Below are 18155 nucleotides of genomic sequence, written 5' to 3'. Positions count from 1 at the left end.
TTTATGATTACTTATCCACTCCATATTCAATTTTTTTTTAAATTTTTTATTTATTTATTTATTTTTGGCTGTGTTAGGTCTTCATTTCTGTGCGAGGGCTTGCTCTAGTTGCGGCGAGCGGGGGCCACTCTTCATCGCGGTGCGCGGGCCTCTCACTGTCGTGGCCTCTCTTGTTGCGGAGCACAGGCTCCAGACGCGCAGGCTCAGTAATTGTGGCTCACGGGCCCAGGTGCTCCGCGGCATTTGGGATCTTCCCAGACCAGGGCTCGAACCCGCGTCCCCTGCATTGGCAGGCAGATTCTCAACCACTGCGCCACCAGGGAAGCCCCATATTCAATTTTAAAAACAATTTTTAAAAACCTTTCTCCGTGGGGAGGGTGGGAGGGAGGGAGATGCAAGAGGGAAGAGAAATGGGAACCTATTGTATATGTATAACTGATTCACTTTGTTATAAAGCAGAAGCTAGCACACTATTGTAAGGCAATTATACTTCAATAAAGATGTTTAAAGAAAAAAAAAAAAAAAAAAAGAAAAGCAAGGGAAGTGAGTAATATAGATTGGCATTCTTTTGGATCCTGTCATCTCTTCACAGAGTGACACTGAAGTTACAGGCTTACATTCCCTCACTGAGGGATGCCATTCAAGCCACCGTTGGATGAGCAGACTGAGAGAAACAGGCTCAGGGCTGTGCATGTGTACACTCCCTCATCTCCTTGCCATAAATCCAGCTTTTTCCATCCCTGAGTTCATAGAGTGCTGTGCTTATTTAGATGGAATTGACAGATAAGAAGCTGGGATCTCAGCCGTGCTGAGTGGGAGAAACCAACAAGCTAAGACTGAGTACAGGGCCAAGGAGGTTAACTCATCAATGAGGAGGGTCCTCGTGGATGATTCTCTAAAGGGTGTTGTGGATTGGGGCTTGCTCCACTTGTATTAGTTGGATAGGCCAACTGTAGTAACCAAAGTCTCCATATGTATAATGGCTCAAATACATTCAAGTTTATTTTCACTCACAAGAAGAGTTCAAGACATTTCAAGTTGGTGGGGAACTATGCCCTGCACAGGCATTCAGGGAGCCAGGCTGAAAGGCTTTGCAATTTAAAAAAATTGAAGTGTAGTTGATTTACGGTATTGTGTTAGTTTCAGGTGTACAGCAAAGTGATTCAGTTATTTTTTCAGATTATATTCCATTATAGGTTATTAAAAAATGGAATGCTTAAAAAAAAAAAAAAAAAAAAAAACCTTTCTCCGTCTGAAAAAAAAAAACAAAGCCTTCAAATAAACGTCACCAGATGCATATCTTATATGGCCTGTTTCTCCAAAGAGATCTATTTCTGAGAGATAAACACCAAAGCTCAAAGTCTGAAAGTACTTCTCAGCAGAATGGCCTCTCACAGTGCCCTCCCACTTACCATTCAGAAAACAGCAAGTGTTCCACACTCCCATTCATTTCTTGATAAACACTGATCCATCATCAGGAAACCTTAGAAAGAATGCCTACTCCACAGGACCCTAAACATTCCTAAGGCATTTTACTGGCAAGAGTTACTTTCTTTTGAAGTTATCTAAACTAAATAAACACTGAATTCTTATACTAGAGGATGGAGAACAATCTTTTCTGAAAAGACTCAGGCAGTCACTGGACTGGTTCAAAGTAGTCAATTTGTCCTTCAGTAAAACTCTACCTCTAACTCTACTTCAGCATATCTATTCTCTAATTTAGTGGCTCTCAAGCTTTCCGACAACCCCAGTAAGAAATATGCTTTACCTTGAGAAACAACATACACACGCACATGTAAAGTTTCACAAAACAATACTTAGTCTTCCTGTAGGCAAGACCCTCTGATATAGTCCACTGTATTTAATTTTTATTTTTTGTGTTGGTCACGATCCACTAAATTGATTTAATAACTCACCAAAGGGTTGCAACCTACAGTTTGAAAAGCACTGCTACAATCAGCTCTGCACATCTCTGCTAATACTTATTATTAAAAGACAGAGTATCTAGAACTACCATAATTTGTAATATGCTTTAGATAACTGTGTCCAACAAATGCTGTAGTAGACAAAAGTTTAAAAGATGGGTAGGATTTAGGTGGGTGAGGAGACGGAGAGAGCACTTCACCAGATTAGAAAGGCTTAGACCATCATGCACAGTGAACTAATCCGTTTAGCTGAAGTTTCACTGAACAAGGAGTCAAACATGTTGGTGGGGTCCACGTTGTGAAGAGTCCTGAAACCCTTATCCTGTGGTCCATGTGGAATCAACCATAAAGTCACTTAAAGGTTAAGAGTATAGTAAAGAACTGTAATTTATGGAATTCCCTTTTCATCTGTGATGTTGCAGAGGCTGTAACTAGGACCACAATGTCTTTTCAGATCTGTAGAGAAGTCACTGGTTTCATATAAGTCTAAATAAATGCTTGAGGACAGGAACCATGTCCTGTAACCTCTCTGGGTGAACACTAAACATCTTCTATGGATGAATCTCCTCGTATTATTAGGACTTGTCCTCTCCAAGAAGGAGCCCATACTCCAGATTCAGGATACTCTAACCTCCTCCTCATTCTCCAAGAGCTGTGAGCTCACACGGTTAATGGAAATCACCATTGCAAGCCCTAATTGCTTTACTAGTCAGATTTCAGAGCAGACGTCTGGTTCATTTATTCAAAATTTACTAGGCACCTTCTGTATGCCAGGCACTGTATTAGGACTAGAGGACTATCGTAAACAATACAGAGGAGGTCCTTGTCCTCCAAGAATTTACAGACCCTAATGGGAGAAAGAGAATAAATATAAATATACAATTAAAGACTACCTGAGGGCAAGAAAGGAAATATACAGGGCGCTATGAAAGAGAATAACAAAGTTATGGAAAGACTCTCTGAGGAAAAGAGCATCTAAGTTGAGGCCTACAGAATAACCCAGGTTAAAAGCTGTGAAAGTGCAATGCTCATATTTCAGGAATCCTTACCCCAACTTTTCCAAGTAAAGGTCCTAAGATGTAAAGAACAAGGTGCAGAGTGACAAAAGCCTGAGTGACTGAAGCACTTTGAGCAGAAGAAATGATGGGCGACTAGGGGTGGGCTTCTGCAACGTCGGCTGCGGAAAGGTGTTTGGATTTTGTTCTAAATGCACTGGGAGCCACTCAAGGGTTTTAAGCAAAAGAATATCTACGTTGGATGTACGCTTTTACAGGGCCGCTCTGGCCAGTGTGTGGCAGATAGACTGGTTTCCAACTACTGAGATTTTCAACTACTGAGAATACTGTGACTGGGGAAGACCAGTGAGCCAGGGAACCGTGGCCCAGTCGAGGCGCGATGGCTGGAGCTCCGTTAATTTTGCGGCGCGGGTCTCTATCGCTGAAGGGAGGCACCAAGTACTATGATCCAGGTCCCGGCAGAGGTGCTCAGTCACAGGCCCAGCTAGAAGCAATGACCCGACTGGATGGCAGAGCCAGGGACCGCCTAGAACCCCGCACTACCGCCGGCCCGGGAGCTCTGAGCCGCCCCATACGGACTCTAGAAAGTTCCTCCAGAGTCCCGAAGAGATGCGTACCCCAGTGTCCGAGTACGACCATGCCACATTCCTCCGCCGACGCCTTGGGCTGAGCACAGGATGCTGGCTGCACCCGACCCTTCAACCGCGACCCCACCTTCCCAACCAGCCCAGCGCCTCACCGGCCAGGAGAACCGCTCCATTCACTTCCGCCGCCACCGCCATCTTACCGCGGCAGGCGTGCAAAGGCGGGACTTCCCTGGGCCCGCTGAGCGTGCCGGGGGCGGGGCCCGGAAGCAGAACTGGAAAGCTCTTCCGTCGCACCCCGCGCATTCCCATAGTGCTCCACGACAGCTGCTATGGAGGGGGGCATGACAGCGGTCCTCCGCGTGAAGCGGAAACGCAGTGCGGAACCCGCTGAGGCACTTGTCCTCGCTTGTAAACGCTTCTGCCCCAGCGCAGTTGAGTCGGGAGCCCAAAAGACGCCTCCGGAGGATCTGGAGAGAGCAGCAGAAAATAATGTCTTCCAGTTGGTGGCCACCGTGCGCTCCCAGGTATAGGGCCGGGAGGGAGCCAGTGTGAAAGGGATCTTAGGGCGCACCTGGGGTGCATCTGTTTCCCTCACCCTTTCACGAACCCCTGATTATGCCGCCCCACAACCCCGCTTCTTCTCCCCTCCCCACTCCCCGCAGGAGGAGCCAGTACAGCCGCTTGTGCGAGCCGCCCTGCGCCCGTCCCAGGGCAGCCAGCAGCGTATCCGCCGTCATCTCCGTGCGTCGGCTCGGGAGATCCGGCAGAACGGCCGCTACAGGGTAGTATCTAGCCGCCGATCCTCGGGAATTCCATCGGGCGGCTTGGGGTCCGAGGACGCGCCGGGAAGCCCAGAAGCCGCCGAGGACGCAGGCTTCCAGCTGTTGGACCTGGTCCACGAGGAAGGAGACCCAGAGGCCGCCGCGATCTCCTGCAAAGTGAGTACACGCCGGGAGTCGAGCTCTGGGCTTCTCGGGACAGAGAGTACGCAAAGTTAGCACACAGTTAAAGAGGGTACACATGGCTTCACTTTAGAGATGGATGATCCATCCAGCTTGATGGACATGTTTTACAGGTTAGATTATCCATTCAACAAGTATTTACTCAGCGCCCACTATGTGCCAGGCGTGGTTCTTAGGTTCTGTGGATACAGCAGTGAGGACCTAACATTCAGGTAGAGGAGAGAAACATCAAACAAATTCAATGTCAGATGGTGAAATGGGCTATTGGGGCGCTTCATTCATCATTCCATTTCAATGTCATTTTCACTGAGAAAATGACTTTTGAGTAAAGACTTGAATGGCAAGGCACTGCGGATATCTTGGGCAGAGGGGTTTCACACTGAGGAGCTCTAAGTGCAAAGACCCTGAAGCCGAATTTGTCTGGTGTTTGCAAGGTCATTGTGCATGGAGCCCAGGGGGATGGGGGAAGATAGTAAGGAATTTGGGGAGAGGATACCTGCTAAACCCTTTCAACTAGGTAGTTGCAAGGATACATTGCCTTTCACCCAGAGATGGGGAATCACTGGAGGATTCTGACCAAGGTAAAGATAAAGCAGAGGGGAAAACTCATCAAAGGGAGGTTAAAGGACCAGGCCTGGGTAGCATACCAAGTTTGAGGCAGATTTTGGATTAGAATGCAAGTCTTCTCACATTTAATTCAGTGTTACTTTTTTTTTTTTTTTTTATGTTTGTCTTTGGCTCTGTTGGGTCTTCATTGCTGTGCGTGGGCTTTCTCTAGTTGAGGCGAGTGGGGTATACTCTTCATTGCAGTGCGCGGGCTTCTCATTGCGGTGGCTTCTCTTGTTGCAGAGCACAGGCTCTAGGCGCGCAGGCTTCAGTAGTTGTGGCTCACAGGCTCTAGAGCTCAGGCTCAGTAGTTGTGGCGCACGGGCTTAGTTGTTCCACGGCATATGGGATCTTTCCGGACTAGGGATTGAACCCCTCTCCCCTGCATTGGCAGGCGGATTCTCAACCACTGTGCCACCAGGGAAGCCCCCAGTGTTACTTTCTACTAATTACATTTTCTAAGTTAGTTTTGTACCTCATTTCCAAAAAGCAAAGTCAACTACATGCAGTAAGACCAAAGAAATAGAAAATTCTCAATCTAAGGTATGCCCCCTCTTGATAAACATTTTTCAAATCTACTTTTAAGTTTTTGAAGTTTAAAAAAATGAAATTTTGGGCTTCCCTGGTGGCTTAGTGGTTAAGAATCCGCCTGCCAATGCTCAATGCTGGGGACATGGGTTCAAACCCTGGTCCAGGAAGATCCCAAATGCCGCGGAGCAACTAAGCCTGTGCGCCACAACTACTGAGCCCACGTGCTGCAACTACTGAAGCCCGCGCACCTAGAGCCTGTGCTCTGCAACAAGAGATGCCACCGCAATGAGAAGCCTGCGCACCGCAACAAAGAGTAGCCCCCACTCGCCGCAACTAGAGAAAGCCTGCACGCAGCAACAAAGACCCAACACAGCCAAAAATAAATAAATAAAAAATAACTTTATTTTTAAAAAATGAAATTTTTATTCAAAATATATCAAGCAAAAGATATTTAATCACATTCCTAGTATACCTGGATAACAATTTGGGCATGATGTCCATAGCCACCTCTTTTACCAAAACTAATTCCACACTGCATCATGAGTTACACATTTTTAAAAGTAAACCAATGTTCAATGGAATCAAGTCAATTAAATAGCTCATTAAATCATATAAGAAAAACTAGTAGATAAGTTAGGAAGGATATGAACACAGATTTTCCCAACAATGCGATACAAACTGTAAACACATCAAAAATGTTTGCGCAGAATAATTATTAAAGAACATAAATTTAAACTGAAAGCAAACTTAAGGTTTTATGCCTACTAGACTATCAGGAAAAGGTTTGCCAGTAGCTCTGCTGGCAAGGCTGTAATTAAAATTGTACGACTGTTGTGCTTAAAATTGATGCAAGCCTTTGGGAAAACAGCAGGGCTTTACAGTAATATCAGGCATCCTAAAAATAGATTGGAGCCTAGTATTTTAAAACTATTTTTAGTGTTTGGATTCTAAAGCCGTCCAAAAATCTAAAGAGATTTTTTGTTGTTGTTGGCTGCGTTGGGTCTTCGTTGCTGCACGCGGGCTTTCTCTAGTTGCGGCGAGCGGGGGCTACTCTTCCTTGTGGTGCACGGCCTTCTCATTGCGGTGGCTTCTCTTGTTGTGGAGCACGGGCTCTAGGCACACGGGCTTCAGTAGTTGTGGCGCACGGGCTTAGTTGCTCCGCAGCATGTGGGATCTTCCCAGACCAGGGCTCGGACCCATGTCTCCTGCATTGGCAGGCGGATTCTTAACCATTGTACCACCAGGGAAGTCTCCAAAGAGATTTTAAAATTAGTGAGAGCATTTCTCTGCCACATTACAGTGGGTTTCTTCTTAAATCGAAATGATCTCAGTTTTGGGGTTTTTTTTTTAAGTTTTTATTTTATTTATTTATTTATCTATTTATTTATTTGGTTGCGTGGGGTCTTAGTTGCCGCAGGCAGGCTCCTTACTTGCGGCACACATGTGGGATCTAGTTCCCCGACCAGGGATCGAACCCAGGCCCCCTGCATTGGGAGCGTGGAGTCTTAACCACTGAGCCACCAGGGAAGTCCCGACATGATCTAAGTTTTAAACAAAGTATATTTGACAACAAATCTGAAAAATTAAAGGGGAAAAGTTCAGTTCATTTTATTTAGTAATTACACCCCCAGGATTTATCCTAGGGAAATAATTCAGCAGAAGCAAATAGCTATGGTATTAACAAAAGCAACTATTGGTATACTAAGTAATTACATGTCAAGTACTGTGTTAGGTACTTTTACCCCCCACTTTAGCTCATTTTATCCTCCCAAAAACCATATAAGGTAGGTACTTTTATCTCCATTTTTCAAATGCAAGAATTGACACATTCATTGCAATGTTGTGTATGGAGGCTAAAAATTATGTCTAAGAAATTGACATGTGCAACTGCTTGGACCATTAAATTGATAACCATGAAGACTGGAAAGATGGGAAAATACTTATTTATGTTTAATAATAGAAAATGCTGTTTGTAGCATAATTGAAGATATAGGTAAACATACACAGACTAGACTTTAAAACAATTTTTCTTTTATGAAAATAATGTATGTTCATTACAGGAAATTTGAAAAAATAGTAGCAAAATTAAAAGTAAAAGGGCAGGGGCGAATCACCCATTTTACCCTCATCCCAAAGATAACTGGAGTAAAATTGGTTTATTTCCTTTTGAGTGTAAAATTGGTTTATTTCCTTTTGAGTGTAAAATTCTATGTCTGGCGTTTTTCTGTATTGCTAGTTTGTTTTTTTAATTTTTATTTATTTTTGACTGCATTGGGTCTTCGTTGCTGCGCGCGGGCTTTCTCTAGTTGTGGTGAGCGGGGGCTACTCTTCGTTGTGGTGCGCAGACTTTCATTGCAGTGGCTTCTCTTGTTGCAGAGCACAGGCTCTAGGCATGCGGGTTTCAGTAGTTGTGGCACGCAGGCTCTACAGCGCAGGCTCAGTAGTTGTGGCGCATGGGCTTAGTTGCACCGCAGCATGTGGGATCTTCCCGGACCAGGGCTCGAACCCGTGTCCCCTGCATTGGCAGGTGAATTCTTAACCACTGCGCTACCAGGGAAGCCCCTGTTGTTTTGTTTTTTAATATATTTATTTATTTATTTATTTTTGGTTGTGTTTGGTCTTCGTTGCTGTGCGCGGGCTTTCTCTAGTTGTGCTGCGCAGGCTTCCCATTGCAGTGGCTTCTCTTGTTGCAAAGCACGGGCTCTAGGCGCGCAGGCTTCAGTAGTCGTGGATCGCGGGCTTTAGAGTGCAGGCTCAGTAGTTGTGGTGCACGGGCTTCGTTGCCCCATGGCATGTGGGATCTTCCCGGACCAGGGCTCGAACCCATGTCCCCTGCGTTGGCAGGCAGATTCTTAACCACTGCGCCACCAGGGAAGTCCCTGTATTGCTAGTTTTTGTAAATATTTTAATGGCTGCATAATTTGTTGAACTGAAGGCTGAGGGCTTGTGAGTTGGAACCAGAAGTTTTCTTGTAAGCAGCTTTGAGGTTGGTCAAGAGTCTGCACAAAAACTGACATCTCTAGTTCCTTTTGACTTTGGAGCAAGAAAGAATTAATGCCCTGTAGCCTGTAAATGATGAGAACATTGGTCTCCCTTTATCTGCCCTGGCCATGGGACACCCCCCTCTTCCCCCTGTATGGTGTCTGGTTTGAGCTGCAGAGCTTCCGGTGATGAACCTGTCGAGAGTGACTGGCAGCATGTCCCTCTGGTTTCCAAAGTGACCTGTGCTACCCTAGACAACACAGCCTCTTGCCACTGGAGCACATCTTACCTGGGCAAGTTCTATTCTGGGGCAATCCATCTCAAACTATCAGAAAAAGGATTATAGGGGAGGCCACTCCTCGTTTGTGATTAAAAGCAGGATGTCAGGGTGAGCAAGCCAAGTGGTGGGTGATGGCTGGTGGTAGTCACCAGGGTCCAGGAATCGCCCATAGGCCCCTATAGGAGGCCACACAAAATGCAGACCCATTTGGGGGTCAACCATAGGGGTGCTGCTGTCGGCCTGTGGATCTCCAAGGGGAGAACATCATACCAAAGGAGCTCAGAGAAGACCTGTAGAAGCAGAGCCTGGGGGCAAGACTAGCCAGCTCTGCTGGCTCTCCCCTTCCTCAGGCCAGTCTTCCCGTGTGCTCTCTTATGTCAGCCTAGCACAAAAGAGCAGGAAGCTATCTTGTAAGTTTCTATCTTAAAAAAAGTACTACACATTCATTTTATAGAGACTTGATTTTTTTTTTAATTTCATAGATAACTGAGAAGAGACTAGTAGGCCATGGGGATAAGAATCTTGAATTCAACATAGAGAACTGCAGGGAGGCTTCCTTCACCGAGGTCTTAGGTTCCTCCTCTTGGGACATCCATGTTTTAAGTTATGCATGTATCATCTGCTGTTCTCTTTACAGACATCTGACCCAGATGTGATACTCTGCAATTCTGTAGAGTTGATCCGTGAGCGGTTGACTGTATCTGAAGATGGACCAAGAGTTGGGTACCAGGAGGAACAGAAGGACAACTATGTGTATGACATTTACTATTTGGACATGGCCACTCCAGGATGGATTGAGAACATCCTCTCTGTGCAGCCCTATAGCCAAGAGTGGGAGTTGGTAAGGGGGCCCGTGAGGCAGGGGGCATGAGGCAGCCTCAGTTCATTTTCTAGTCACGTGCTTTGCCTCCCTAGGTTCTACTCCTGATCGCCATTGTTTTAGTTCTTCTTATCCTTGATTAAAAGGAAAAATTTATGCTAAATGCCTTTTAGAAACCTGGGTTTAGTGCAGGAATTTTGGGAAAGACAGTCTACATTGATACTTTTTGCTCTTAATGAGTCTCTTACAAGGTTTGCAACATAGTCTTGTTTATGCAGTTGGCACTATGTAATCTGCAGGTTCCGTGGGCTCTGCCTCCACGAATTCAACCAACCACAGATCAAAAATATTCCGGTGGGGGAAATTCCAGAAAGTTACAAAAGCCAAAATTTGAATTTGCTGCACACTGGCAACTATTTACATAGTATTTGCGTTGTATTAGGTATTACAAGTAATCTAGAGATGATTTAAAGTATATGAGAGGAGTAAAGCAACTATACTCCAATAAAAATTAATTTAAGAAATAAATAAGTAAGTAAAAATTTAAAAGAATAAAGTATATGAGAGAATGTGCATAGGCTATATGGAAATACTTAGCCATTTTGTGTAGGGGACCTATGGAAACAAAAGCTTTTTTTTTTTTTTTAATTGTATCTTAAAGGGTGAAAAACCTTGGATTAAGAAAGCTAACATCCTGACATTATTAAATTCTAAAATTATTAATGAGAAAAGTTAAGGTCTACCTCTCATCCTCTTATTATGAGAGAAGCACCCTGTCCCACACCTGCACTATAAGTGGCCTCACAGTCAGGTACCCACCTTGGACGACTGACTGCACAGCCCCCCTCCTTTCTGCATTTCACACTTGGGTTTTGGCTCTAACCTTTGGCATCACCTGTAATCCATATAATCCCTCTCCTACCTGGCTGGCCTTCAGCAGTTTGAAGATCACTGCCATCACCTGCTCAGAGCTGTCTCTCCTCCGCACCCTGCTGCGTTCCCTTCTGGTAGAGTTCAGATCATCCAACCAGGAAATGTGGTTCCTGGAGCTGGACTCTGAGTAGAGTAGGGCTACTGTCTCCCTCTTACAGCCTAAGGTTACTGCAGCCTCTACCAAACTAACACCTATGTTTTCTCTTTTCACACATCACCCTTAAATGACATCTCTCCCAGTTGGTCTGCTGATAGCTTCCCCCAGAGCATAACTTTAGAGGTTTTGACTTATACTCATGTTTATGTTGAGATGTGCAGGTGAATGATGACCAACAACCAGAGGACATTTATGAAGATGAAGATGATGAGAACAGTGAGAATAATTGGCGCAATGAGTACCCAGAGGAGGAGAACAGTGACGGAGATGAAGATTCCAGAGGTAGGTGGTAGCAGCCCTGGTTGGGGAGGGACTGGTGGGATCTGGGACTGAGGTGTGAGCAAGGTTGACAGGTATATCTTAGCTGGTTTTCCTTTTCTGCCCTTTGAGCTCCACCAGCTTGACCACAAGCTGGTGGAGCTGTAGGACATGCAAGGACCAGTGTTCCCAGGGGGGCTGCTGGATATATAATGTCAGTTAGGCCTGGGTTCAAATTCTTAGTTCTTTCATTGCCTAGCAATGGTCCCTTTCCCTCCTACTTTGAATAGAGTGCTGGAGAGGTTTGCCAGTAGGAGTGGGCCCAGGGTTTTCACAAGCCAAGGAATTGTTGCATTTACCTGTGCAACAACACAGACATGGTACGTGGGGGAAGAGGAAGGAAGGATGCCCTGGCACCACAGTTCTTCGACTTTCTTGGTGTTTGTTTGATGATAGAGGAACAGTTAATCAAGCTATGGGATATTCTATTGGGGAAGTGGCAAGGAACAAAATTATATTTGCAATATGACTACAACTATTATAACAACAATAAAAAAATACTGAGAGGAAAATGACAAAGCACTCCAATGTTAAAGGACTTGGTTTACATTGTAAGAATTTTATTGCTTTTTAAAAAATTGTTCTATATTCTAAATTTTCTTTATTGAGCAAGTATTTTATAATAGGAAACAAAACAAACGTTTTTGAGAAGGGAAGGGGCTTTTGTGGTCATTTAGAAAACCATACAATTAGAGCCCATTCCTGTTATCTCATTCTAGTCTCTGATGATTACAACAGCCTCAGTGAAGAAGAAGGAGACAACAGAGGACCACAGATGTGGAGCAAATACCCTTTGGATGTGCAGAAGGAGTTTGGCTATGACAGCCCCCATGACCTGGATTCAGACTGATGATCCTGTGACATCCCTGAGGTTCTACCACAAGCCCCTGAGGGTTCTGTGACTGCAGTGTCAGCCACACTAGTTAACATCCTCTCGGGCTTCCTAGCTTAACACGTGGAAGGAAAAAGCATATCCAACAGCACCATTCCACCATGGTGAAAACTTGCACTAAGGGAGTGTGTCTTTTCTACTATCTGTAGGGCCCCCCTTTGTCTCAGTCAAAACTGACCTTAGAGTCTGGGGGCGGGGGAGATGCTGTGAAAGTGAAGCTTCCTGGCCCAGACATCTTACCTGCATTCCCATTCTCCTCCTACGCCAAAGCCAATTAAGGGGAAGAGCATCTCCCGTTTTGTCAGCACTAAGACTGGGCTTTCCCAGGCCACCTGCCTCCAGGAAAAGGCTGTTTCTTTTGATAGAGGGACTCTAGAAGGGCTGCAGTGGGTCACTTGTAGCAGCACAGACTGGATAGTAATGGCCATTAGGAAAGAAAGTAGAATCTGCCTGAGCCATGAGAGGTTTTAGTTAACAGCTATCTCTACCTCCCTGCTTCCTGACTCTGATAATGGTTGTAAAGATTGCTAGTTTCCTCTGGCAGTGGTGCCAAGGAACAGGGTATGTATGAATCTCTTTAATAAAAACTAACTTTGAACAGGGGAGCAAGTAATTCCTTTAAAACCTTTTTAAATCTGACTATCTAATGTGCTTTCCCACCATACTCCCTGCTCCCTTTACCCCCCCGCCAAAAAGGGGGAGGGGTTGGTGAGAAGTTTCAGACACTAAGAACTTAAGGCAAGTGAGGAAATGCAAAGTACATCCTAAACTTGGCTTTCCATTGAGAAATGTTTAACTAGACACAGCACTCACCAAAAACAAACTACAGTCAACAGGACCAATTTTTTTTACCAAAACTTGTATCTCTTGATTCCTTTCCAAACCACAAATGCCTTAACTCTGACTGAGTTGGCATTTATTCTGCAGTGACGAATAGGTTCTATATCTGCACTGTGCAGTAGTAGCCATTAGCCACATATGGCTGTTGAGCACTTGAAATGTGATTAGTGCAACTGAGGAATTGAATTTTAAAATTTTATTTAACTTAACTAGCTACGTGTAGCTAGTAGCTACCATACTGGACTGCACAAGTCTAGGGAAACAACATACAGAAACTTTGATTCAAGGTGTGCCCTCTTGCCCTGTGGCACAGACTTATTATCACATGGGAAGATAAATTACACAAGGAAATGTCTTCTTCCTGCCAATTCTAAGATTCCATAAGCATCTCTACTTTTCTATCCTACCTGCACCCATTTCACTTTATATTTTTTGTACATCTTTATCTTCTTATCTACAAGTTGTTAAACCTCCCAAAGTGATTAATTTCCTTGTGTATGTATATTCGGGCCCTACTATTGCAGTTATAAAACCAACAAACAGACTTGGTTTCCCAACCTAACTATCCACTAAGGTGCAATTCAGTGCTGCAAAAACAGGCAGCAACGTACAGATCTAATACTAGTCATCTCAGTCTCCTGTAAGCATAGAAACAAAGGATTGAAAACCACTCTGCCATTATAATGTGCTCACTGCTGTTTCTGTACTCATTTACAGTTTGCCAACATTAAAGGGCTGACAGCTTCACAAACTGTACCCACTGCAAAAGGGATTAGCACACCAGGAGAAGGATTGAAGGAGATAAACAACAAAGACCTCGCAGAAATTAATTCCACTAGGAAGCCTGAGTGCTGTAAGGAGTCTCTGGCATCCCTCCCTCAGAAGGCTTCCTGGGAGAAGTCTGTATCCAGCACAGAGGGGAAGAATGTGGTCACCATCCAGTAATGAGAGGGGGGTGACATGGCTCACTAAGCAAGTACTAGGGCACCTGGAGTGTGAGGGCCTTGCTTCCCCCTGGAGCCACTGGGAGGCAACAAGTTCCTGAGATCAGCTGGTCATTTACTTCAGTAGAGAAAACTAAAGCCTGGGTCAGGGATCCTTCAAAGACAAGTGCAGTCTGCTTGAAGGATTAGCTCCAGAGGATCCCTGGGATAGGTGCCAGATTGGGTCAGACAGGAGTCATGTTTACACAGTCTGGGCAAGTCAGCCTTTGCACAAGACTCCCTGTTGTCAGGCAAATCCCCAACCCATGACAGTAGGAATGTACTCCTATGTTCTCACAGATGCATGCATGCCCTGAACAAAAGGCAGCTGTGAGCATGCTCCCCTAAATTGCCTTTATTGAGCAAGTGTGACCAAGGTTAGTCCCTTGTCTGCAACTGGGGCCGGTTTGGTGGAGAAGAATGGTCAGAAAGGTAGATTGCCTCATAGTTCCCATCTTTATCGTTGACCAATTTCAAAACCTAAGGACAAGAAGCCCATGGGGCATACCAAGCCAGCAGGTTCTTCTGGGTCCAGGATGACAGTGTCTGGAATCATCACAGGACAGTTGTCCAATCCAGTGCAGCCATGTGGCCCATGAAGGAACATCCATTAGGGCAAACCTACCCCTTTGGCCAGACCTGGGTGCTAAAGCACAGCCTGAGCGCCAGAATTAGTTGCTTCCGATCATGAATCTGCTGATGGAGGTTGAAGCAGCTTTACTTCCAGAGTCTTCACTGATCTCCACAGAGAGAAAACAGAAGTCTCCAAAGTACCAAGCTCTTCCTGAGACTGCAGCCCCACCAGACCTCAGGCAAGGGGAGGCAGGCAGGAGATGAGTGCATTATCCCGATGATCCACACCAAGGTGGCTCAGTGTGAAAAAAGCCTGGTGCCTGGTGTCAGGGACAGAAGAGGAGGAGGATGCAGCCTGGTGTGAGGTTTTCAGAAAAATGACCACTTCTAGCACCAAGATGGGCTTGCGTGGGTCTGCACAGCAGCCCCTCATACCGGCCCTTACAGAGAGGAACAAGCTACTTGTCAGTTTGGGTCCAGGAGATGTTCTCTAAACCATTGACAGCTGAAAGAATTCAAGTGATTCACCTGAATCCTAGGACAGTTTCTGCCCTCTTAGAGTTCATACCAGAAACCCAGGGATTTGCTTTTTGTCAACTAGAACAGAGACCTAAGGTCTCAAGTAAAATAAAGGATTATCTTTCAAAGTAGCAGTATTACCAGACCTCTGACTCATGAATTTTTTCATCTGTCCTTGTGGAACTTGAGCCAGGTGCTTGTAACATGTGACCTATCTGTATACTAAAGTGTAACTGGTACATGAGTAAAAAATCTTTAAAGTTCACCTCTGCAGGTAAGACTCAACAGAAGACTGTGCTAAAACCGAGCAAAACAATCTGTGGTCAGAGTCTGACCCACCACCACATAGACACCTCTAAGGTCAGAGGGACTTGCTTTGGGATACTTTGAATTTTTAAACACAGTCAGCCTACTGCATCCTGTAGATTAATGAACACCAGTGCTTTGCTAGAACTGGTGTCCTGGATTAAATAATATCAATAAATAATAGAATACAACTCTTTCACCAGGGAAGGATTTTGAGCCAGAGGAAGAAATGGTAGCATTTCAGGCCTCTAATGTCAGATGCTTGGACCTGGTCAGAGGAAAACTTCCCATAGAGCAGCCCCTTTGTAGAAACTCCCGGTTCAAACCTCAAATTCAGAAACCACCAGCCACAGCTATTAACCTCGCACTCCCTCTTCCCCCAATGCAGCTCACCAAGTAAGTGTTTGCAAGGGCTGCACCTACTCACCAGGAACAAAACTAAGCAACCATTCCCCTATTCCCCGAGCCCTCTGCCACCACCACCCTCTGAAGTCCCCACCTTCAGGCTGGCCCCAGATCCTGAGACCCATAGCTTACCGATGAGAGTGACCACCTGAGCAGGCCATCAGCCCTGAGCCCCCTTACATAATGTGGGCCAACAGCCCTCCTTGAGTATAAGAGAGTTGGGTCCACACAGTCTTGTCATCTGGACTTCGGTGGCTGTGGCCACAGGTAGCCGCCTTCCAGGCCTCAGGGGATATCACCTCTGGCCTCTACTCAGTTTTCCTCTCAACCTGTCTCTCTTCAGCTACATCTAGCTCAGTCAGGACGCAAAAGCAAAGCTTCTGGGTGACTTCGGTGATAGCAGCTAAATGAAAATAGAGAATAGAATTTAGCAAACTGACATTTAGCCACAGCCCCAGTCTGAACACCACAAGGCTGATTAAAAGCATGTGGTTCCCTCCCCACCTGTCCCCTGGGTACCCTGTACCAGGCTCACTCCCAGCAACCCTCACTGTCCTCCATCCCATGCCCCACCAGAGGGTCTGATGCATGACTCCTTGTCTTGCTATATGGACTGAACTTTCAGGAGGGAGTGTTTTAACCCCAAACTACGAGTCTAAAGTTGGAATTAAAGTGATCATGTCAAGACCAAAAGGGGCGGCCAGGCTTCCAGCGTATCACTAGTATGCGGAAGCTCTTAGCCACACCCACCTGTGCATGTGTCTTTGTATATACACACACACAAGGCCAGTGTGTGATAGGCAAAGAGAAGCTCACCAAGAACATTCCGAATAAAGAGTGGTCTCCGGGACTCTGGCAGATAAACACCCAGGAAGTAGATGGGGACCCCAGAGAGGGCAATCCCGATGCCAATGAGGGAATTGATGGTGTCACTGAAGAGGGGCACAACCACCAGAAACAAGGAGCATATGCAGAACACGATGGGAAAAAACAGGCTCAGCTGAAATGAAGGGAGGTGAGATATTAGATAAAATAGGATGGGGGAACAGGAGAATGGGGTATGGGGAAGAAGTCACCTTGGGGAGATGGCCCACCCCTCCTAGCCTAGAGCCACTGACCTTGAGAGGCCGGGGCCGCTCGGGTTCCTTCCAGCGAAGGTAGAGCTGTCCAGCGACAGACAGGCCCACAAAGAACCAGTAGCTGAAGCTGAAGTAGTTGATGAGCAGGAAGACATCCTCCACAGTGAGGTAGATGAGTGTCATGGTGCACTGGAGGGGCAGAGGTTGGGGAGAAATGGGCACTGTCACCACCAAGCCACCCAGGAGACTCCACCGTCCAGCAGTCAGCACCACATCTGCTGACTGCTGACTTAGCTTCACCAGATTACCTCCAGGTCTTTTCAGTGATCCCTTGGCATCAGATAGGTCCATTCTTCGCAATGGCCTTCTCTCCTTCTTCTTTTGGGGGCCCTTCCTGCACTCAATGCCTCCCTTCTTTTTGCAAGCACTTCAGTAACAAGCCAGACTCGGTTCCCCTTCTGATGGCAGACAGTGAGGCCCTCCTCACTGCAATGCACCAACCTCAACATGAATCACACTGTGCCCTCTGGAGACTGTTATACGTGGGTCCCAACTACCTGGCATACAAGTGGAGGAAATGTCTCCAGAACTATCTCACTGTCCTGGAGCCTTAGAAATGCAGATTAGCAAAATGGAACCATCCCCCTGGGAAGAAGTATGACAGGATTTGTCCTCTGGAACAAAAGAGTTCTAGAAGACAGGAGTCAGGGACTAGAGTCCTGGGACAAGGTTAGATTTGCTTTAACAGCCAGAGCAGTCTTGAGGGAAAAAAACGGAGCTGGAGGAATCAGACTCCCTGACTTCAGACTATACTACAAAGCTACAGTAATCAAGACAATATGGTACTGGCACAAAAACAGAAATATAGATCAATGGAACAGGATAGAAAGCCCAGAGTTAAACCCACGCACATATGGTCAACTAATCTATGACAAAGGAGGCAAGGATATACAATGGAGAAAAGACAGTCTCTTCAATAAGTGGTACTGGGAAAACTGGACAGCTACATGTAAAAGAATGAAATTAGAACACTCCCTAACACCATACACAAAAATAAACTCAAAATGGATTAGAGACCTAAATGTAAGACCAGATACTATAAAACTCTTAGAGGAAAACACAGGAAAAACACTCTTTGACATAAATCACAGCAAGATCTTTTTTGATCCACTTCCTAGAGTAATGGAAATAAAAACAAAAATAAACAAATGGGACCTAATGAAACTTAAAAGCTTTTGCAAAGCAAAGGAAACTACAAACAAGACAAAAAGACAACCCTCAGAATGGGAGGAAATATCTGCAAATGAAGCAACTGATGAGGGATTAATCTCCAAAATATACAAACAGCTCATGCAGCTCAATATCACAAAAACAAACAACCCAATCAAAAATGGGCAGAAGACCTAAATAGACATTTCTCCAAAGAAGACATACAGATGGC

General features: G+C 45.5%; 3 protein-coding genes across 11 annotated transcripts in view; 1 reads left to right on the top strand and 2 right to left on the bottom strand.

The window, feature by feature from the left end:
- Positions 1-3799, bottom strand: part of PRMT7 (protein arginine methyltransferase 7) — a 52392-nt gene extending 48593 nt beyond the window's left edge. The window contains exon 1 of one of the 3 annotated variants that reach the window (XM_036834818.1): positions 3681-3799. In XM_036834818.1, the coding sequence (XP_036690713.1) occupies positions 3681-3701 (21 nt within the window). In that variant the 5' untranslated portion in view covers positions 3702-3799. The remainder of the gene's footprint in view (positions 1-3680) is intronic. The other 2 variants (XM_036834819.1, XM_036834817.1) reach the window with 2 other exon arrangements.
- A 31-nt stretch (positions 3800-3830) lies between these two features.
- On the top strand, positions 3831-12609 carry SLC7A6OS (solute carrier family 7 member 6 opposite strand). Of its 2 annotated transcripts, none has more exons than XM_036834833.1 (5): positions 3831-4052; positions 4191-4466; positions 9527-9730; positions 10961-11081; positions 11856-12609. In XM_036834833.1, the coding sequence occupies exons 1-5, from the start codon at positions 3858-3860 to the stop codon at positions 12017-12019; spliced, it is 960 nt and encodes a 319-aa protein (XP_036690728.1). In that variant the 5' UTR covers positions 3831-3857; the 3' UTR covers positions 12020-12609. The 2 variants fall into 2 exon arrangements, with proteins under 2 accessions (XP_036690728.1, XP_036690729.1); XM_036834834.1 differs by having other exon boundaries at positions 11837-12609.
- Positions 12610-14163: 1554 nt separating this feature from the next.
- SLC7A6 (solute carrier family 7 member 6) overlaps positions 14164-18155 on the bottom strand; it is a 35540-nt gene continuing 31548 nt past the window's right edge. For 4 of the 6 annotated variants that reach the window (XM_036834827.1, XM_036834829.1, XM_036834828.1 and 1 more), the window contains 3 exons: positions 16754-16903; positions 16386-16635; positions 14164-16038 (listed from right to left, as the gene is read on the bottom strand). In XM_036834827.1, coding sequence (XP_036690722.1) covers positions 15944-16038; positions 16386-16635; positions 16754-16903 — 495 coding nt within the window. In that variant the 3' untranslated portion in view covers positions 14164-15943. The remainder of the gene's footprint in view (positions 16039-16385; positions 16636-16753; positions 16904-18155) is intronic. The other 2 variants (XR_005017551.1, XM_036834831.1) reach the window with 2 other exon arrangements.

The sequence above is a fragment of the Balaenoptera musculus genome, chromosome 19, assembly GCF_009873245.2.
Source record: "Balaenoptera musculus isolate JJ_BM4_2016_0621 chromosome 19, mBalMus1.pri.v3, whole genome shotgun sequence".
Lineage (NCBI taxonomy): Eukaryota > Metazoa > Chordata > Mammalia > Artiodactyla > Balaenopteridae > Balaenoptera > Balaenoptera musculus.
Note: the sequence above shows the minus strand (reverse complement) of the source record. Positions and strands in the feature narration are given on the sequence as shown.

Coding starts and splice junctions, on each gene's coding strand:
- SLC7A6OS (XM_036834833.1), top strand. CDS start 3,858: ATGGAGGGGGGCATGACAGCGGTCCTCCGCGTGAAGCGGAAACGCAGT. Junction 4,053..4,190: donor TGGCCACCGTGCGCTCCCAG/GTATAGGGCCGG, acceptor CACTCCCCGCAG/GAGGAGCCAGTACAGCCGCT. Junction 11,082..11,855: donor CGGAGATGAAGATTCCAGAG/GTAGGTGGTAGC, acceptor TGATTACAACAG/CCTCAGTGAAGAAGAAGGAG.